Source organism: Astyanax mexicanus, chromosome 2, assembly GCF_023375975.1.
Source record: "Astyanax mexicanus isolate ESR-SI-001 chromosome 2, AstMex3_surface, whole genome shotgun sequence".
Lineage (NCBI taxonomy): Eukaryota > Metazoa > Chordata > Actinopteri > Characiformes > Acestrorhamphidae > Astyanax > Astyanax mexicanus.
Window position 1 is genome coordinate 46,905,242 of NC_064409.1, and position 19,901 is coordinate 46,925,142.

At 36.4% G+C, this 19,901-nt stretch overlaps 1 protein-coding gene across 1 annotated transcript; it reads right to left on the minus strand.

Annotated features, from left to right (window-relative positions):
• Window positions 1-2,533: 2,533 nt before the first annotated feature.
• On the minus strand, window positions 2,534-18,717 carry parvg (parvin, gamma). The gene is made up of 13 exons (XM_007235101.4): window positions 18,464-18,717; window positions 15,826-15,890; window positions 15,573-15,637; window positions 14,159-14,261; window positions 13,879-14,028; window positions 12,520-12,635; window positions 12,327-12,382; window positions 10,172-10,197; window positions 9,981-10,042; window positions 9,693-9,761; window positions 9,383-9,484; window positions 6,791-6,863; window positions 2,534-3,810 (listed from the first exon to the last, which is right to left on the minus strand). The coding sequence occupies exons 2-13, from the start codon at window positions 15,866-15,868 to the stop codon at window positions 3,737-3,739; spliced, it is 939 nt and encodes a 312-aa protein (XP_007235163.3). The 5' UTR covers window positions 15,869-15,890; window positions 18,464-18,717; the 3' UTR covers window positions 2,534-3,736.
• Window positions 18,718-19,901: the final 1,184 nt, after the last annotated feature.

The following is a 19,901-nucleotide window of genomic DNA, read 5'->3' on the forward strand; positions in this document are numbered from 1 at the left end:
TCAAACTTTTAGAGTTAGGGACACATGTGCTCGTCTGGCCGCTTCGCTTTGTTCGGACATTCTTTTGACAGTTTTTGCTGCTTTAAAGATAACTCTTCTGAGACTCCTGTCACCACTGCTGCTGTATACCTTCCTAAAACAAGTACTTCTGACCTTCCTCTGCCTCTCTCTCTCTTTTACAAAGACCACAAACAATACCTGTAATTGGAAGTAAGAGAGGCTTTTTATTGGTGTATTTTTTCTTTTTTTAGATTTTAATGGTGGATTATCCCTGGGTGATTCATAGCATACTATGATACTGGGATCCAGGAATGACTGCAGCAGATATTAGCAGATATTTATAGACTGCCAATAGAATAGGAAATTATAAATGTGTCCAATCTGCTGTAGTAAGATTATGAATCACACAGGTATAATCCAGCCTCACTAATCTACTGTATGCATTTCAAATGTGTTTGCTTTTTTCAGAAAAGGCTAAAAACCAAAAACATTCAACAGTCAGTAGATGCAGCCATTTTAATGGATCACATCGCAAGTAACATCGCACATCTTACTCTATAAGCCATGAGTGGTGCTGCTATACTCCTGAATATATAAAACCTATGTAGATGTATGAAAGACTTTTTAAAATTAATTTAAAAGCCGTTTGACCAGTGGTAGGATTGTCCCCCCTTAAATGTGAGTCCTGGTCCTCCCAAGGTTTCTTCCTCCTCCTGCAGCTCTGAGGGAGTTTTTCCTTGCCTCCGGGCTCGCTGGGGGTTCTGTATTCTGTATTCTCTATGTTTAATCTTTTGCCTGATTGTTTGTCCTGTAACCATGTTTAAAGCTGCTTTGTGCCAACACCAGTTGTAAAAAGCGCTATACAAATACATTTGATTTGATTTGATAATAAACAAAAATGCAAAATGCAAATATACGATAAGATCAGTATAAGGTCAAATTTACTTTTAACTACTGGTTCTCTACAAAGATTAATGCCAACACAGTCTTATGAATCCACTGCGCACAAGCCCCCCAAAACCACTCATCAAATATAATAAATGAAAAACAGTTCATTAGCCTGTTATTTTTCACCGTTGTCGCACCTCAGTCCTTGTCTGTTTTTTTTTTCTTCCTTTCTTGGTCCTTCTTGCTTTTCTGTCTGTCTCTCTTTAAGCACATGGACCTTTGTTGTTGAGGTCTTGTCTCCATCCTAGCCCCGCCCTATTCACACCCTGTCCTCAGTGTTTTCTTGCCTGTGTAGTTTGTTACTCAGCCCCCTCATTACCTTTCCCAGGTGTTTCTTGTTTCCTCACCTCTCTACATATACCCCATGTTTTCCTTTGTTGTGTGGTGTGCTTTGTTTGACCTACCGTGTATCTGGTACTGTTTGTTATCTGTACTCTGTTTTATTGACTTATGTTTTTGTTAGTATATAATTGTGTCTATCTGGCCTTATTTTTGTCTTAATGTTATTTGTTACTTTGTTTGTTTTCTATATAGCTATTAATAAAAGCACCTTGTATCCTGCCTCCAACTCTGAAGGTGCTTTTGCTTCAGCACTGCTGTATGCTGACTCCCATTGCATTTAAGTGTTTCTCCAGTGGCAGAGTCAAAACTCCAAAACACTGGTGACGTGTTTTTAAAAAAAACTCCACGTATTATCAGCAGGAGACGCTCATCGTCAGCAGGAGCACAACGCAACCACAACTGTCCAGCGTCCAGCAGAGCGGAAAGGAGCGCAGCATCCCGCATGCAGTGTGTAAGCACCCTGAGAAATTACGAGTGATGGCTGAAGTGTGGCTTTTGGGGGATCAAATTAAATAAGCCAATTAATTCAGAAAAATATTTGTTTTTTTGAGGTGTTTGATTCATTTTCCACCACTGTTTATCAAAATTATCCCAAACAGCAGACCTAGGTCTTTTCCAGATTCTTCCATTTCACAAATTCTAATGGTTTCACAAAATATTAGCAATAACTAATAATGCAATACAGCATGTCTGTGATATTACTTCACAAAAAAGCAGTTACAATGCAGTTTAAAATGTATGAAGGTGTGGCAGTGAGATCAGAGATCAGATTTTTTATCACTTTTATTTAGAAACATTTGGGGACAAAACATACTAATCTCAGATCAGCTGCTTTTACTTTTATTATCAAAAAGCAAGAAAAGATTTAAAACGTTTGGAAACCACAAATGACATAACAAAACCAGTTTTGGGACAGTCACAAATCATTACACACATTTTGGCATTTGCTAGTTTGGAACATGCAATCTGCATGTAATTATTTGGAAGGAGACTGGAGGGAAGGGCTGGGGTTCGGGCAGCTTATATTCTAGTAGGAACCAAGTCCGGTTTCTTTGATAAATAGACTCAGGAAGGAGAGATAACAGCATTAAAGTGAGGAAATTATGTGGTGGAGGGTTTACAAAGACCCGTCATGAATATAAAAGCAAGATAGATTGTTTTTAATAGGATGTTAGATGGGGAGGAGGTGCCTCAGGCATGTAGTTTCTTCCAAAACTTTCTTAATTTGATGACAACACAAATGAATGTTCATACCCAATGCAATTTTATTGTTGTTTTTAGAAAATTATCAATCCTTTATTTTACTTTAACATTTACTGTGGGGTTTAACATAACTGCTGAGGTGTCTTGTAAGGCCCAATAAAGACCCCTGGGCACTGATTCCATTGGCATAGTCAGTAATCCATCCCTGTTTATGCGTAGAACATTTTGCAAATTTATTGTACAGACATACTACAGGCATTGTACACATTCACCTTTTTTTTAAGGATGAAATTAGTTAAAGGAGAAATAAGGATAGCTCACCTCCACCTGCGTCATCTTGAAATTAAGTCATGATAAGTCAACTTCGGAGCACAAACACAGCGTTGAAGAACTGATTGCAAAATTAATTCCAGCTGTTGCTAAAAAGATCTTTATAACAACTTGAATTCATGCTGTTCCCCTATCTTACCTATTTGCTCATGCTTGTCAGTTGACTTATCGAGACTTAATTTTAAGATGGCATCTGGAGAAGTACCTGAAGAAACTGTGTGTATGAACACTTTCAGAGTTCTCAGTGCCTCGTTTTCAGTATAAGGGCTCTCAAAATTTTACCAATGAAGTGTGGAGCTTGTTAATAGTGCAAATATAGCCATTTCTTGGCATGGAAAACTCTATGCCCCTATCTCTAGAATTGTAAATCTGTTGGGAGCATCAGCTAAAAGTGCTGTATTTTAGAATGCTGTGGGTTATTCAACAAATGTTTATAATCGTTATCATGTTTCACTACAGTCCAAGTCCATTTCACACTGGATTTATCCTTTAACAGAGCTTAATTTATGGTTTGACATATTGCCCTTTTAAAAAATCTTCTAAGCATTGATTTAAGACAGGAAAGAAAAGTGTTTCTAGGAGATTCATTGGGAACAGTAAGACTTTCAAGACAGAATCCCAGCAAAGAGAATGTGCAGGACAGTTGAATATAGGAAGAAAAAGAAGATAATCAGTGAACATGCTGTCAGCATCCACACCCTGTCTGCATAATGAGCCGAGTGGACAAATGGTCTCTTGTGTTCATTAATGCTTCTGTAGTCTAGACAACTGCCACTGATCTGCTGCTCTAATGCCATTCACAATGTCAGCTGAATGTTAGAGTTGCCCTCTAACATAAAGAGATGCTTAACCCGAGGCAGACATTTACAGGAAATGTAATCTGTGGAGGCTGCAGATTGGGCCTGGCTGTGGATTACTTGTTCTTATGCTTCTTAAACAGGGCGTACAACACTTTCAGCGTGGCGGACACATCCTGCGACACGATATCTGTCGGAATGGAAAGAAAAAGTGTCACTGAAGGTGATTGAAGCACACATGCACACACAATAAAGACGCAAACAGAATACTAAAGATGCAGTCAACGTGTGGACCAAGACTCTCAGTCAATCAATCAATCAAGAGCACATGCATGCACACACACACACACACATACAAAAGACACCCTGTGGGTCATCAGGTCCAGTTTCTCATTCTATATGTCTTTCTATAGCAGTGAAACGCGTGTATTAGCATACAGATCATCCTCATTTTCATTTCGTGTCTGTTCACTCCGTCACCCAGAGCGCCGCAGAGAACCCGGGGGCATCTCCGAGACGAGACAGACCATCACAAACAATCATGACCTCCCAGGGAAAAGTGATTCCTAGCAAAGCGCATACGACTTATTCCGTTTCTCTCTGGTTAAAGGGATTGATATTACACACACAGACTGCACTTCAGGGCCGAGATATTCATATGTATTCATATGTAGTGAGTACAAATCCACATTCTCTATTGACATGCTGTATAATTGCTTCATGACACATCTCACAGCCAGTTAAACGCTTTCGATACAGCCGGCGATCTCAATTAGCCTTGCATTATCTGCATAGAAATGCTCAGGGGTCTGACAGTGCAAAGCAATCATGTAAATGTGTAAAGCAAAACAGGGAGAGAAATGAGGCAATTTCTATTGATCCATTTATCAAGACTTTTTATTACAATATGAAGAACAACTGCCAGACTCAAATTATGTTAAAAATGTAAACATGGAAAAAGAGAAATGGATCATTCTATAGAAACGTCCAAAATGTTAAAATATTTTTTACATCTAAATATAAAGAATGTTAATACCTAATTTCTGGTCTGTACGAATATACATAAATTACAGCATACTTATTTTAATGTGGATACCAAAAAAAAGGTAGCCCCAGTGACTTTTTTTTTTTTTTAAGAAAAATGCATTTTACAAAATGGCTGCAACTAAAGCTTTAAACTACATGTTGTCAATCATGATATACAGTACCGAAAAGTTTGGACACACCTTCTCATTCAATGGTTTCCTATATTTCTATATTTAAAATGTGCTTCACTTCCTGCATCTTTAAGAAATATACAAACAGAGACTTTTTGCTTGTGTGACACAGTGATAAGAACCCTGGGGACCACGACTTTACTTTCTATTAAGTTTATTTGGCATTTGTATTTTTATTTCATATATATTATATTATTCGTAGTCATGTGCAGATAATTGCATTTAAAACTGTAGAAAAAACATGTTATTTACCTTAAAATATGTCACTTAATTTTACACTGATACTGATGGCTTAAGAGGATGTCATTGTTAAAATAACCTCATTTTAAGTTCTTTAAATTACAATAACTTTCAACCCTAACATGTTACATTTTTTTAGGTTTAGTGTAATATATCTGTAAAAGCTAAGGTACACAAAAATGGATGTTTCCATAGAATGACCCAAATACAAGGACATATTAGAATAAGGCCTGTAAAAGGTATTACTGCATTGCTAATTCATCTTAAGCACAATTTTAGACATTGATATTGTATGTATTGTTGTTTACCCATTTTACTTATTAGGGCAGGGATTAAGGTTTGTATTGGACAATATTTTAAATGGAGATTTTCCATTAAAAGACAAGGCTTATTTCTTCTCTGAGGAAATGGACCCGTTAGGTTTGCATTAGGGACATTTTTCACTATATTACAAGTTGTTAGGATATTGAGATGCTACACTTGTGCCTAAAGTATACAAATATTATCTGTTTAACAGTTTGCTCCTTTCTCACTGTAATGAGGCTGGATTTATCAGGTCGATATGATATAATATGATACATTTCCGAGGAAAAACAAGCAGTGCTTTTGTCAGGGCAGGTAACCTGCTGAAACCAGAGCAAACAATATCTCAGCTGCAGCTGTGAAAACAGAGAGCTACTGATCACTGCATGAGATTGGCAGCTGCTGGTTAAACTGGGAAGGCAGCTCAGATTCTCAGAGTTCACTGCAAACAACCATTCCCAGGCCAGAGACGGTGATGATATCATGATCTAATGCAATTAAACACTGCCTGAATGGAGCAGAAGGAGGAGGCATGAACTTAAAAGGGGAAATTATACTACAGCTAATACACATACATATTGTTATTGTGTGACTGATACTCTGATAAGAGTTTATTAAATATTTACAGAAAACCACTTAAAATTTCAGGATTAGAAATGTTTCATAATAAATTGGAATCAAATATTTTTTTCCATTGACTTCAGTTAAATGTCTAAAACTGCCTTTTCCTGCAAGTTACTGTTTTAGATTGTTTTTATATTAGGGATGTCTTCGTCAATTTTTTTGCTCCTGAGTGCGAGGCATCAGATTTTAAGTATCTGCCGATACAGAGTCCCGTTTCAATACTTTGGCAATGCCATAATAAAAAAGACTAGAAAAAACATGTCCAATTTGTCCCTTGTGGTTTTTAAATATATATATATATATATATATATTATTGAAACAACGGTATCAAAACATACCTAAAGCAAAACTAAAAACTCTAAAATGAAATATCAAACAGAAATACTTTGTCACAATCCTCCAAGTAAACATGCATTTTACCATATCCCTGTTAAAATAATTGATAAGTAGCTTAATATCAAAACTCTGATTTTTGTTCCTATGTACTGGGGAGACTAATTAAGAGTGACGTGCACACAGATACACACCTGGAGGTAGAGGAGTGTGTTAGCAGTGCTGTGCTGTGCTGTGTACTGATCTGAAACTTATTTAATCGGCCGCTTTCCAATCACATGATCGCTTTGGGGAAATCCCTGTTTTATGTTTCTAAAGCTTTTATATATAATATAGAAAAACAGTAAATAAAGTAGGATATAATTATGACATAAATGTTTCATCAATGCACAATAATACAATGATAAAATGGTGATATAAACATAAAAGGACCAAGTGTAGCTTCTCACTCACCTTCTGGGTTAATACCGGAAACCTGTACTTCTCTGTCACTGAGGATATCCAACGCCAGTGTCACATTGTGAAGCTAGATAGAATTAAAACAGATGAATTAATTAGAAAAGGTAATATTACTAATAACCTTTTAATGTTAAGGATATAATATTAATGCTACAGAAAAATAATTAATAAAAAAATCTCCTAGGGTTCTAAACATTATCAAAGATTGAAAGATCTCTTGCTCCTGGTCTCTACAAACTAGCTATGGATATTTTAAAGTAAACAATGAAGAACCATTGAAAGTCGCTCTGTATAGGAGCGCCCATAGACTGTGTATAGCTGGACAGAGCATCGTCTCTCAAAAGTAAAGCCACTACACCTCGGCGCCCCCTGCTGTTCGGTTGCAGAAAGCTGGGGGTTACACAGCTACCCATCCCCATAGGTTTCAATAGCAAAACAGACAACTTTTAATCACGTTTTTTCCAATATACTGTAATTCTACCTCCATTATTTAAATGCAACAGCTAGTGTAACCTCTGCTTATACTGTCAAATGTTTTATATTTCCACAGAATTTGTTTTTTAAAACGTTATTCAGCTCTGTTCAAAAAGGTGTGGTTACAGTAAAAGAGCTGGGTTACACCTAGCCGGGGTGGGACCAATGACTGTTTGGGTGGGACCAATAACAGATCGTCAGCCTGTGACCTACTGTATGTAGCTCTGTGGAGGCAGCCCTCAGGGGCGGGATTATTTAAATGAGTAGGCTGTCTCTCCACAGTCTTTCCCCCTCCTCTGGTCTCTACTGCGCAGACTCGGGTTTCAGGATCGCCAACATGGCGGAAGATTTTGGCTTCATTTTCATCGAATAAATCGGAACCGATTCCCTCTTTTTTACAGTCTCTGGGAGCGCCTGCTAATGACCGAAATTGTAAATGTATATATTATTCCTTAAGAAACGAACAATTCAATGTTGAAAATTGTATGTCGTCAATGAACAGGTCCAGGAACAGTTAGTCTGTTGAAGTGTGCAGATGCCAGTCCATTGGGGCTATATGAATATTTGCTGCTAGAGCTAGATTTGACATCTGTCATCCCAACACACAGCCTGTCTCTTGCTCTAATATAAGCGGTGCAGACTGATCATTGTAAACCAATAGAAGACAATAGATATGCTCCAGGAGTTCTGTATAATCACATAGTGTGATCCCAACAGATGCTAAATATAATTGGAAGAAGCTTATGTTGGATACAATTCTGAAAAAAATGAGAAATGTTGCATTATCACAGGTGTGGAGGCATATTTACATATATCAGTCAAATAGCTACATGAACAATTGTCATTATTGTGAAAAAACTATGTAACAGGCCTTTACATACCAGAAAAACAAGGAATTCTAATAACAAAAAGGTGAAAGTAGATGTTTATGATGTGTTATCATTACATGGTTAAGATAATATCAATTTCCCCTCTAGTTCTAACTCTTTCAAGAACAAGAAAGAAGCCAAGCTCCTCACCAACCAACATTATTATAGGGGGAACACAGGTGAAACATGGGTTAGGTGGGTTCCAGGTGGCCATGGGCTCTGAATAGATGTGTATATGTACTTTTACTTTTTATCTAGGCCCCTTTCTATAGTGTTCCACTCAGATGGGCACATGTTTAACCCTTTCTGGTTCCCCCTGAACCTAATCAGGGCCCATCAGTGACATCCATATGTAAGGCCCACACATGGCACCAACATTCTGTTTCCCAGTTGAGCTCCCTGCACCAGCATCACATGGACATGTTATCAGCGTCTTAAAAGAGCAATGATGTTTATAATCATATGTACAGTACCAGTAAAAAGTTTGGATATGTCTTGAAATTCAATTCTATTAATACTAAAGTCATCAAAACTGTAAAGACAAACATGTAATTATTTAGTAAACAAAAAGTGATAAACAAACCAAAAAATGTTTTATATTTTAAATTCTTCAAAGTCAGCTTCATGAGGTAGTCACCTGGTATGGCGTCAGGTAACTTGTCAGGAGTTAATTACTTGCATTTCTTGCTCTCTTAATGTATTTAACAGCATCAGTTGTAAAGTTGTGAAGAGGTAGAGTCGGTATACAGTAAACAGCACTAATTAAAAAAAATCTTATCCATATTATGGCAAAAACTCCTCAACTAAGTAAATAAAAAAATACTTAAAGAATTGAAGGTCAGTCAATTAAAAAATTCAACAACTTTGAAAGTATCTTTAAGTGCAGTAGCAAAGACCATCAAAAACATAATGATGAAACCATTTCTTATCAGGACTGCCGCAGGAAATAAAGAGCAAGAGTTGCCTCTGTTGCACAGGATAAATTCGCTTGATTTACCAGCCTCAGAAACCACAAGTTAACAGCACTTCATCAAAACAACTAAATACTTCACAGGGTGACGTTTACTACATGATTGCTTATGTGTTCCTTCATAGTCTGGCTGACTACATTGTATTAATTTATAATGTAGGGGAAAAAAACATTGAATAAGAAAGTGTGTCCAAAGTTTTGCTGGGTATTTTATGTAATATTATATCTGACATGCTTCCTAATAGACAACAAACAGGTGTTTATGAGCCTTACCATCTCCGATTCCCCATTTGGAGACAGGTAGAACTCATAGAGTGGAATAAAGAAGTCTTCCAATTGACCAATCAGCAAAAGCAGGAACACACCATCTGCAAACTGATTAGATACAGATCATGTAGCGTACACTGTGTAAGAAAGAATTTATTGAGTTAACTTAAGTTATTTAAAGCTGGTTATTTAAGTTAATGAAAGTGGACTAAACTTGAGAATACACCACAAATAAGTATTAAAAGATTAAACAATAATTGAACACTAAATATAATAAAATTGGGCAGACCTGCAATAGAATTCAAAGTTCAATTACCTGTTGCTCCACATCAACAACCTGCAGCCTCAGTGATGACATGTTCTTATTGACAAAGTGCAAAATGGCCTGAAAATGAATGCAATTAAGTTATAGCAATAAAAAAAATTAATTAAAAGTTTAATTATTACACACTTCTGACATTTGAGTTTATAAACGTAAAAGTATTAAGAAAACTGATTGCCTTATTTTTCTGAGTTCAGATAACTTATTTAGGTTAATAGTGCACAACTGTGGCATTTTGGTCTCAGCTTTTTTAATGGTATGTCTAGTACAGTAGTGTCCTACCTTCTTTACTGTAGCAATTTTGTGTGCATCAAGTTTGAGCAGCTCATCTATGGGATCGTCTTCTGTAAATATAAAAGAGAGAGAGAGAAAGAAAGAGAGAGAGAGAGAGAGAGAGAGAGTTAAGGCAAAGTTGAAAAGCTATTTTCTGACATGTCATGGAAAAAAAAAACATAAAAAATACTTAGACTCACTATTAGATCCTCCATCTCCATCCTCACTGTAATCAGATCAAACATATGAGTGACTATAATGCATATATATGTCTTCAACAACATGCTGTCACTGTCATTAAACCTTGTAACTCCAAAACAGTCATTTTATTATCTGTTTTGATTCTTACTGTAATATGACAGTTACACATACACTTATCATAAAAAAAATCATAGACACCTAGAAGGAATTGTCAGATTGCAATTCAATCCATATGGAAGAAAAAGGTTATCTAAAGGTTAAAAATAAGTTATTAAAAATTTAGACGGATATGGGTGAGATTTATTGAGCTACACATACAGAACCAGTGTATAATTCATGTGCAGCACAAGTTTAACTCAACATGCCAGCTGTCACAGCATGATATGGTGTTTTAGAGGATTCTAACACAATCCCGCAATAATCCATCCTATGCAGGTTAAATATTTCTACAGAATTCACAGTAGGGAGTGTGTGGTGTGTTGATAGACAATAGACAGTAACTCCACACACAGATTGATTTGTTGTCTCCACCAAGAATACACTATAACCTATTGCTATATTTTTTACAGAAAATTCATTCAGTAAATAACTGTTCAACAAGATTCCGCTGCAAAACTGTAGAACATAATGTATCTTGTGATTCCCTATTAACAGTTGCCACCTGTAAATTTAACTGTAACTTAATTTCTTAAAATGTTACACAAAAGTTAAATATTTCTGAATGGCCCCTGACATCCATTATTTAAATAATGGGCGTATTTCACCACCCATAACTCACCATCATTGTGGATTCTTGCTTACCGGGACTACTTTTGCTGGAGAAATCAGTTATATTTTGTATAATGTCTAGTCATAGTGTTGTAGGCCGTAAGTGAAAGTTGCCATTTTTTATACTGCAAAGTGTGATTTTATCCTGACTGCAATGTAGTAACTTTGCAGTGTTTCTCCTGCCAGTATTTCACTCTTTATTTAGAGTTTGTCACTAGCTATAATTTTACAGAATTACACTTACTAGTATAACTAGCCTTTTAAGTAATGTAAATATATTTATTTATGCCAAAACTTAAAAACTATTAAAAAGCTGTAATAGTCTGTTATTATGTACAGTAAATTACTATTGTTTTTAATAGTAATATAAAGTAATCTTTCTCCATGGTGAATTAATGTAATTTTACAATACTTTATTATCAGATTTTTGCTGTTAAAGGAGAACTCTGGTGTTAAATTGACTTTTGGTGTAGTAAAACATGATAAAGAGTACTAACCTTTGTTGAATAGCCCACCTCCGTTCTCCACCAGCTTTCCAAGATCCAGTAATTTTTTATAGTTTGTCCAAACTTGGTTTAGAATGGATGATATGGGGCATATTTTCCCCTGAAGATAAATCACTTTTTACACCTTTATCCAGGTTCACCGTAGCGTAATCTAATGTCCTTAAGGTAAAGGCGAAAGATGATGGAAGATTAGATTACGCTATGGGTTGTAGCATAAAGTGTTTTAAATAAACCTCTTGTGCACTTTTAAAGTTATTAAAGCCTTGTTTTAAATGTCAGGGCTCTCCGGATTCTACCTCTATGAGGTGAGGAGTAGCTTTGATCCTGGACAACAGTGTAAAACGCGATTTATCTGCAGGGGCTAAATATGCCCCATGTCATCCATTCTATAGCATGTTTGGACAAACTGTAAAAAATACTGGATCTTTGAAAGCTGTTGAAGAACAGAGGTGAGCTATTTACCAAAGGTTTGTACTCTTTATCATGTTTTAAAACACCAAAAGTCAATTTTACACTGTAGTTCTCCTTTAACTTGCTGTAAAGGTTACAATAAATGTTTTTTACAGTGTCCTGAATGTGTTGCCTAATCATGTATTGTTCCTGGTAACCTTTTATATTCTTTCTGAATAGCATTGCAATCCATCTGTGCATCTATTTTTTTGATGATATGTGTATATTAAATATTAACTCTTGTATTGTGATACATATCATGTCAGGTTCTTGCCATTACACAGCCTCAGTAAAGAGCAGCTGGCATTTTCAAGTAGAATTAAAATGCATAAAACATGGTTTAAGGTTTTAACATGACAGCAACAATATACAGTATATTTATGCACTTATATATTCATAAGATGATACAGTCTGATCTGATTAGTTGTACCTCTGCGATGTGATGTATTCTATCTGTTTGTCAGATTTGATGCCGCTCTTGTTGACCTGTGGTTTAGAAACGCAGCAGTAAAAGTTAATTGGAGGGTAACTTCATTTAAACAACATCAGGCTCTAGAGCTGACATCACCCGACCGGGGTATTTGCTTTTAATATCCATACATTAGCATATTCATGAAGTTCACCTCTAACGAGACGACTTCCACGCTGACATTTGGGGGCAGGGGCAGGCTGGGCTGGAAGTTCTTCACCATGGCAACCAGCAGATGCAGAGTGGCGAGCAGGTCTCGGCTGTGGAGGACTTTTGGGTAGAGAAGCACAGTCTTAAAAACACACTAATAACACTAATAAATCTGCTCATTAGACAAGGAATAGTTCAGGCCTGGCTTTGACAGTGTTTTGCAGTTCCTCACTGGTTAACTGGTGATGTGAGTCCTACAGAAGTAAGGGGTCATGGGAAATGTAGTGCGTTGGGTGGACAGAGACGGGTGGAAGATGCAATAGTGTGACAAGTAGTTACATAATCATGTATAGTAACTGAAAAACTGTCTTTGGGAGTATTATTTAAATGTATTATAGAAAACAAAATTGCTTTATCAAAGTTGAATAATGAGAGTTTGGTACAGTAAGGGATTTACTGTAAACCTGTAAACATTGTGTCTCATTCAAAATCCAGAACAACTGATTCACAGCTGTGAAACCAACCACACATAACAGTTTTAACTGTCTTAACTTAGCAGAGTGGTTTATTCTGAGGCAAAATAACATGTTTATTTTTTTTCAGCATTGCCATTGTTACTTTCTGTCTTTTTTATGCAGTAAACAATATACGCTACGCAATAAATAATCTCGCAAAAAAAACTTTTTTTTTCTCAAATGTATTAATGAAAAAAAAATTATCTTAATTTTTGATGTTTTTTGAACTTCATAAAAATTATTATAGAAATTTTTGTAAGTAGGATTTTTTATTTATTTATTAGCAATTTTAGAGATAATTGTGTTTATGTTGTAATTTGGTAAATGTCGCTTTATTTAAGCAATAATACACTTAAAGTTTGTGCTATAACAGGTGATAGTGGCACTGCTGCCGTAGATCAGCACAGCAGTGCCAATAGTACACAGTATAGCACGAACCTCGAGTGTATTATTGCGATTATACCACAGTTCCATTATCGCTGTTTATTAAAAGATTTTGAGTTATAGAGGAGGAGGAAATATGATCTGTTTTGTTATAAAAACTCCACAAGTTAAAATAGTTCCATTGCTGCTCTGTTTGTTGATGCACTGTTTGGTTTGTAAGCGCAGCATCGTTGCTAAGTTTCCTGTATGTTGGGGAATAATACATGGAGAGCTTCGGTCACAGTGCATTACCGGCTGATCATGTCACTCATAGAGCGCCTCTCAGCCAATCACATTGCAGGTTCGGAAATAACTTATATAATAAGTATAATAAGTATTAGGTAAAGTCAGATACTTTTTAAATAATGGAATCCTGCATATAAATAAATTTTATGACCTAAAGATTTAATGATCGTTTTTCTCACGTTTGACGTTCCATTTTGCTGCATCGTCATCTTGGGAACTGAGTCCGAGTTTCTGGTCGAGAGCTTGTAAAACCAACTCCAGCTTTCTCATCTGAGCAGTAGTGGTCAGTGCGATATCATCCACCTCTACATGTACATCTCCTAACCTCCCTGCAGCCAGAACACACATATACACAGATTACTGTCACACAATGGAATTATTATTATGTAAAATAGTTGCTTTTGGTTATTGTTGCACATGTACACACAGATATAAAGGAAAATATCAATGTAGTCATACTGAGAAGATGATGGAGCACAAGTCCATCATAGATGTCTTCCTCAAGCGACTGCACCACTATGTGCTCTGACTTGAGAGTGCTATTGATCCACTCCACCAGCACCTGCCAATCACACAGCAGATTAAAGGGGTTAGTAACTATTTACACCTTTAACACAGTTATATTCTCATGGAGCAGACTTTAGCTGAAATTCTGCAGCTCAGAGAATTAAAAAATGTTTTAAAATAAGTTCACATAGAATATTACAGAACAGTGTAAACGAGGCAATTCACACTCATTCACACATACAGTAAAACTGAATTAAACTCTTAAAGAGTTTGAATTTAATACAGGCTCAGACAATATATGTTTACATTCACTACAGTCACAAAAATCTACCACATGAGGTGATAATTTAACTGGTAACACTTTACAATAAGGGTCAATTGTAACAGTACTTATGAAAATAACAAACAAAATAATATCTCAATTATTTAATTATTTAATTAAACTGCCTTTAATTAAACATTACAACATTTTAATGCTTTAGAATGTTGTAAATAATAGTGGATTAAGACATTAGTTAAAATTTGTAATTTTGTAATGATTAATAATGTCTTAACTTATGTCAATTAATAATTAATTAAGCTCACTAAGGATTGTTAGGATAATTCCCAGAGAGTAAAAAAGTTAATTTTACTGTGCACAAAGTGAAATTTACTGAATTTCAGGGAAACATTTATTATTAAGGACACCATCCACTGGATTGTTATTCATTGGTTGAATTATGACTGAGAGTGCTCATAACACAAGCGTTTAAGGATAAAGTCCTGCCCTTCAACAAAAAGAGCCAATCAGCTTTTTTACTTACCCAAGCTGGCCATCAACATCAATACACCTTAATATCAGATTGAATGTTGGTCATGATGTCATATGACAAAAAAAATATGCCAAGATAACGTATAATAATGTTACTTGCCTGCAGAGACAGTTTAAGTGGAGGCGGGTCAATGTGCTACTGGGGAGATCAGTATGCCCCTTTGATGAGGAGATCTGCGCAAGTGCAGTAGCCATACTAAGCTGAAGCATCATGTTTTTTGTGTATTATACTATAAAGCCACACTCCGCAAACCATTCATTAAGGTTTTTGATATGTTATCATTTTGATATCAGGGATTTAAAATATAAACAGTCATTTGACTTTCAGTTAAGAGTATTTTAGTGGATAAAACTCTCCAGTGGCAGTAAACTGACTTGCCTATAAAGATTTTGGTGGTAGCACTTTAGACTGTTTGAGAACTATGAGAAAATCCTATGACCATGTGAATGTATTTTGTGTACGTCTGTTCAAATTAGACTTCAGAATTAAACTCAGGAGTTTGTGAAGGCAAGGGGGCAGAATGTGAAGAAAAGAAGGGCAAATGAGAATCTTACCTCCTTTAGCTTTGCCAGTTTGGGATCGTTTAAAGACGTCGGCTGGATGATCTTCCTCCGTTCTCCTGTATAATGAACACTGTTCAGCGATGCATCACTTTTTACATGTCAGCAGTCTGCAGACGTGTGCATTTCATCCTTCACTGACTGACTTCTTAAAGAAAGTCCAGACCAGCACATGCTCTCTGATGTTCACTCACTCTAATAAAACAGTGGCTGACTAAAGAGAAAATCCTCACAATAAAGCACTCACCTTGAAAAGATGCAGTTGCTTCAAAGCCTTGCTCAAAGTCCATTTCAATCCAGTCTGGTCAGTTACTATTAAACAAATTAAAGAACATTTGGAAGGTTTGTTTGGATTAATGTTGTGTTTCTTTCTAGTAAATCAAGTAAATGGGTTTTTAATTAACTCCTTTAACCCTGCACTAACTACATTACCTCCACAATTACCAACAGTTTTACCAACCCTAAAACAGAGCCCTGTGGAATTTCACATGTGCTAACCTAAACGCTTACTGAATAATTCATACTGGTTTCTGCATTAGGACTGTTAACTGAATAATAACCATGTTAAAAACTGCAGCATGAAAACACAAGGTAGCTTGTAAACTGATCATGAAGTGTTACCTCAAGATATAACCTGGAAATACCCACATCACAAGTTGTGAGGTGTTATCTTGTGAGTAAACTTGAACACTAGCCAGCATTGCTACATTTTCCCACTCTAATGCTGTCATACTGCCAGTACATAGATACTAGTTCCTCTCCCATGACTTCTAGCCTGTCAGTGTAAAAAAAGAAAAAACTAAGTAATGATATTTCTTCAACTACATATTTTTTTATTTATGTTTTTGTGAGACTCTTGGGATTATTGCAATATGTTACCAAGAATTTCAGTAACTGAAAAAACTGGGGCATGAGACCAGTTCTTTAAAACTCGTAGTTTTAAACCGACATTGTTGTTTACTAAATCTGATTTTATTTATTGTCATACTGCTGATTTAAGAAGATGTCACATCCAGCTGATGAAAACTGACTGAACTCCAGCCCAAGTCGCCAGAGTAGCCCTGAACCCGGAGCTGTGAGGCTCTCAGTGCTGACATCTCTGTCTAAAATGATCCTGTGGAAACAGGCAGGGTACTGCACTTCTTCTCCTCCACTTTATTCTCCAACATCATACATGCCAAGCAGCACTGACACGATACACACTGACACACAAAACATCAACCTGTGAAAACTTCGCTCTGGGAGAGATAGAGAGAGAGAGAGAGATGGAGACAGACAGAGAGAAAGGGCACAACAGATTGAACAGAGGAAAAGGCGAGAGAGAGACATGACCGAGAGAGAGAGAGAGAGAGAGAGAGAGTGAGAGAGAAGGAGGGACAGATACAGTGGGAGTGTAAGAAGGCAGAAAAAAGGGAGGGAGGGGATGAGAAACAAGGGAATGGTGAAAAGAGGAAAAGAATACAAAAAAATGATAGAGACAGAAGGAGGGAAAATCAGGAGAGAAAAAAGACAGAAAATTTGACATCGGCAGAGAGAGACAGATATGAGAGAGTGAAAAACAAAAGACAGAGAGACAGATATAAGAAACGATGGATGGAGGGACAAGCAGGAGAGTGACAGAAAAGTGGACTAATAGAGAGAAATGTGGGGAAGGTTTTTTTTCTACATTTTTGCATAAACATGACCTAAAAGTATATAAAGAGAACCTAGTTAAACAAATGAGACAAAAATATAATACTTGATCATTTACTTATTGAGGAAAATGATCAAATATTACATATTTGAGAGTGGCAAAGACATTTTTGCTATCTGATATGAACCCCCTTTGCAGCAATTACTGCAACTAAACGTTTATGGTAACTGTTGATCAGTCCTGCACACCAGCTCGGAGGAAATTTTAACGCATTAACTTTTTTCTTCTTCAACCATTCTTGTAAAATAAATTGTGTTTAGGGTCAATGTTTTGCTGCATCTTGAGATTCAGTTCATGTACTGACATTTTCTTTTAGAGTTTTCTTATAATAAAAGTATTCCTCGTTCCATCAATAAGGCAAGCCTCCTGGCCCAGATGCAGCAAAACACATGCAATGTTTTCCTTTCTCCAAACATAACACTTTTCATTTAAAACAAAAAGGTTTATGTTGGTCTCATCCATCCTCAAAACATTCTTCTGGCTTGTCCATGTGTTCTTTAGCAAAAGTTCTTTCAACACTGTCATGCACACTATTGTTGTTTAGTGTTCTTCTGATGGTGAACTCATGAACATTAACATAAGCCAATGTGAGAGAGGCCTTCAGTTACCCTGATGTCCTTTGGGACATAGAGAGATTCACATACTTTTGACACTTATATATATGAAATATTGGATCATTCTTTTCAATAAATATACTTCCAGGTATTTCCAAATATATTTGTTTAACTCGGCTAAAAAAAGATGGGAGAGACAAAGAGAGAGAGACAGACATATTTAAAGAAAGAGAGAGACAGAAAGGAAAGAAATGAGAAAGGTGATATGAAGAAACAGAGAGAGAAGAGATTGATAGAGGAGAAACAGAAAAAAAGATAGAGATAGAAAAGAGAGTGACAGGAGAAAAGAGAGGGGAAGGTAATAAAAAAGATAGAGACTGAAAGAGAAAGAAGAGACAGATGGATGGAAAGACCATAAAGAGAAAGAATGGTGTAAGTGAGTGTGAGAGAGTCAGTGAGTGAGGGAGAGAGAGAGAATTAGGGAACAAGAGACAGAGACAGATAGAGAGGGCAAAAGTTAGAGGGAGAGAGGGATGTTTATTTGTGTGTGTGTGTTGATGGCTGTCAGGCCTATTTCCCACTAGGTGACAGAAGCCTTCAGTCCATGTCTCAACACACGTCTGAATGAACGAGCCTACCGTGGAGAACTGCTGCAGCAGCGTGTAGACGATGGTCCTGCCCCGAGCCCTCAGCCGTCCCTCCTGTCTGCCAGCTAACACCGCCACCATCAAATCCCACAGCACACACACACACACTCACACTCACACACACACTCACCAGGAAAATAAATATTTTTTATCGTTTTAGAGACAAGAAAGGACTGAAGTCTGAAGTTTCGGTTAGCTGAAACAGCAGAGTAAGGAAGTGACAGGGAAGAAATACTGCTTCCTGTTTTTAGTTGTGTGGTAAAGTTTAAGCGGAAGCTACTCACTAAATGTGAAATTTTGTGTCTCTTTTAGCAATGCAGCTGCTTACAATAAAATCATACTCAGTAGAATAAAAAGAGGAACATGTCAAGTTAAGTTTTATATGGTGTTTAAATGTTTTTAAGATTCATTAACAGTTGTGCTGAAAAGTTTGCATAAATGTTGCCTATAATTTTGCAGGAAAATGAAAGTGGCAAAAAGTATGTGAACCTTTGCTTTCAGTATCTGACCCCCTTGTGGCGTTTTCAGTAAATGTTGATTTGTTTCCTCTGTATAAAACAGCTGATATGTTTGTAGGTTTCATTCCATGAGCTGCTTACATCAGGTCTGTACCCACAACATTTCAAAAGGCTTGAGGTAAAGACATTAACTTTATTCTGTTTTAAGCATTTAGAACTATGGTAGAACTACCTCTGATTTTAGGGTCATTGTCCTGCTGCATGATCCACATTATTATGAGCTTCAACTCATGGACAGATGTTCCATGGACAGATTTTGCTTCAGAATTTGCTAGTATAATTCAAATGTATTGGTTCCATCATAATGGCAACCTAACCTGTCCCAATGCAGCAAAGCAGACCCAACCCATGATACTACCATGATACTTTACAGGGTAAAGAATGAAATGTTGAAATGCAACCTGATGAGCATCAACAGCTCTTCTTCTGAGGTCTTTAGAAATTACCTTTGTTCATGCCATGATTCACTTCAACCAACATATGTTGGAAAAAAATCAGACTTTGATAGATCCCTAAAACAGAGCACCCACCTGATTACCATCACAATGTTTAAAAAACACCTTACTCCAATTTCATCTTCAAATAATCTGCGAATCCTAAAGGTTTACATACGTTTGCTATTTACAAACTTCATGTTCCTCAATAAATAAATTACAGACTTTATTTGGTTCATGCTGATCTCCTAAAGAAAATGTGATCTGAAGTTTTGAACAAATTTATGCAGAAATATAAAAAAATTCAGAAGGATCCAAAACTTTTAAGCTCCATATTTTGCAACTGTCCCATTTTTAAGCCTTACTTCTTTCTCCTCTAATTCCAGGATGCTTGCTCTACACTGATTATTACCTGCTCAATAGTCTTTAAAACCCTTGGTTGACTTCCTCATTGCGAAGTATTGCCAACTTTTATTT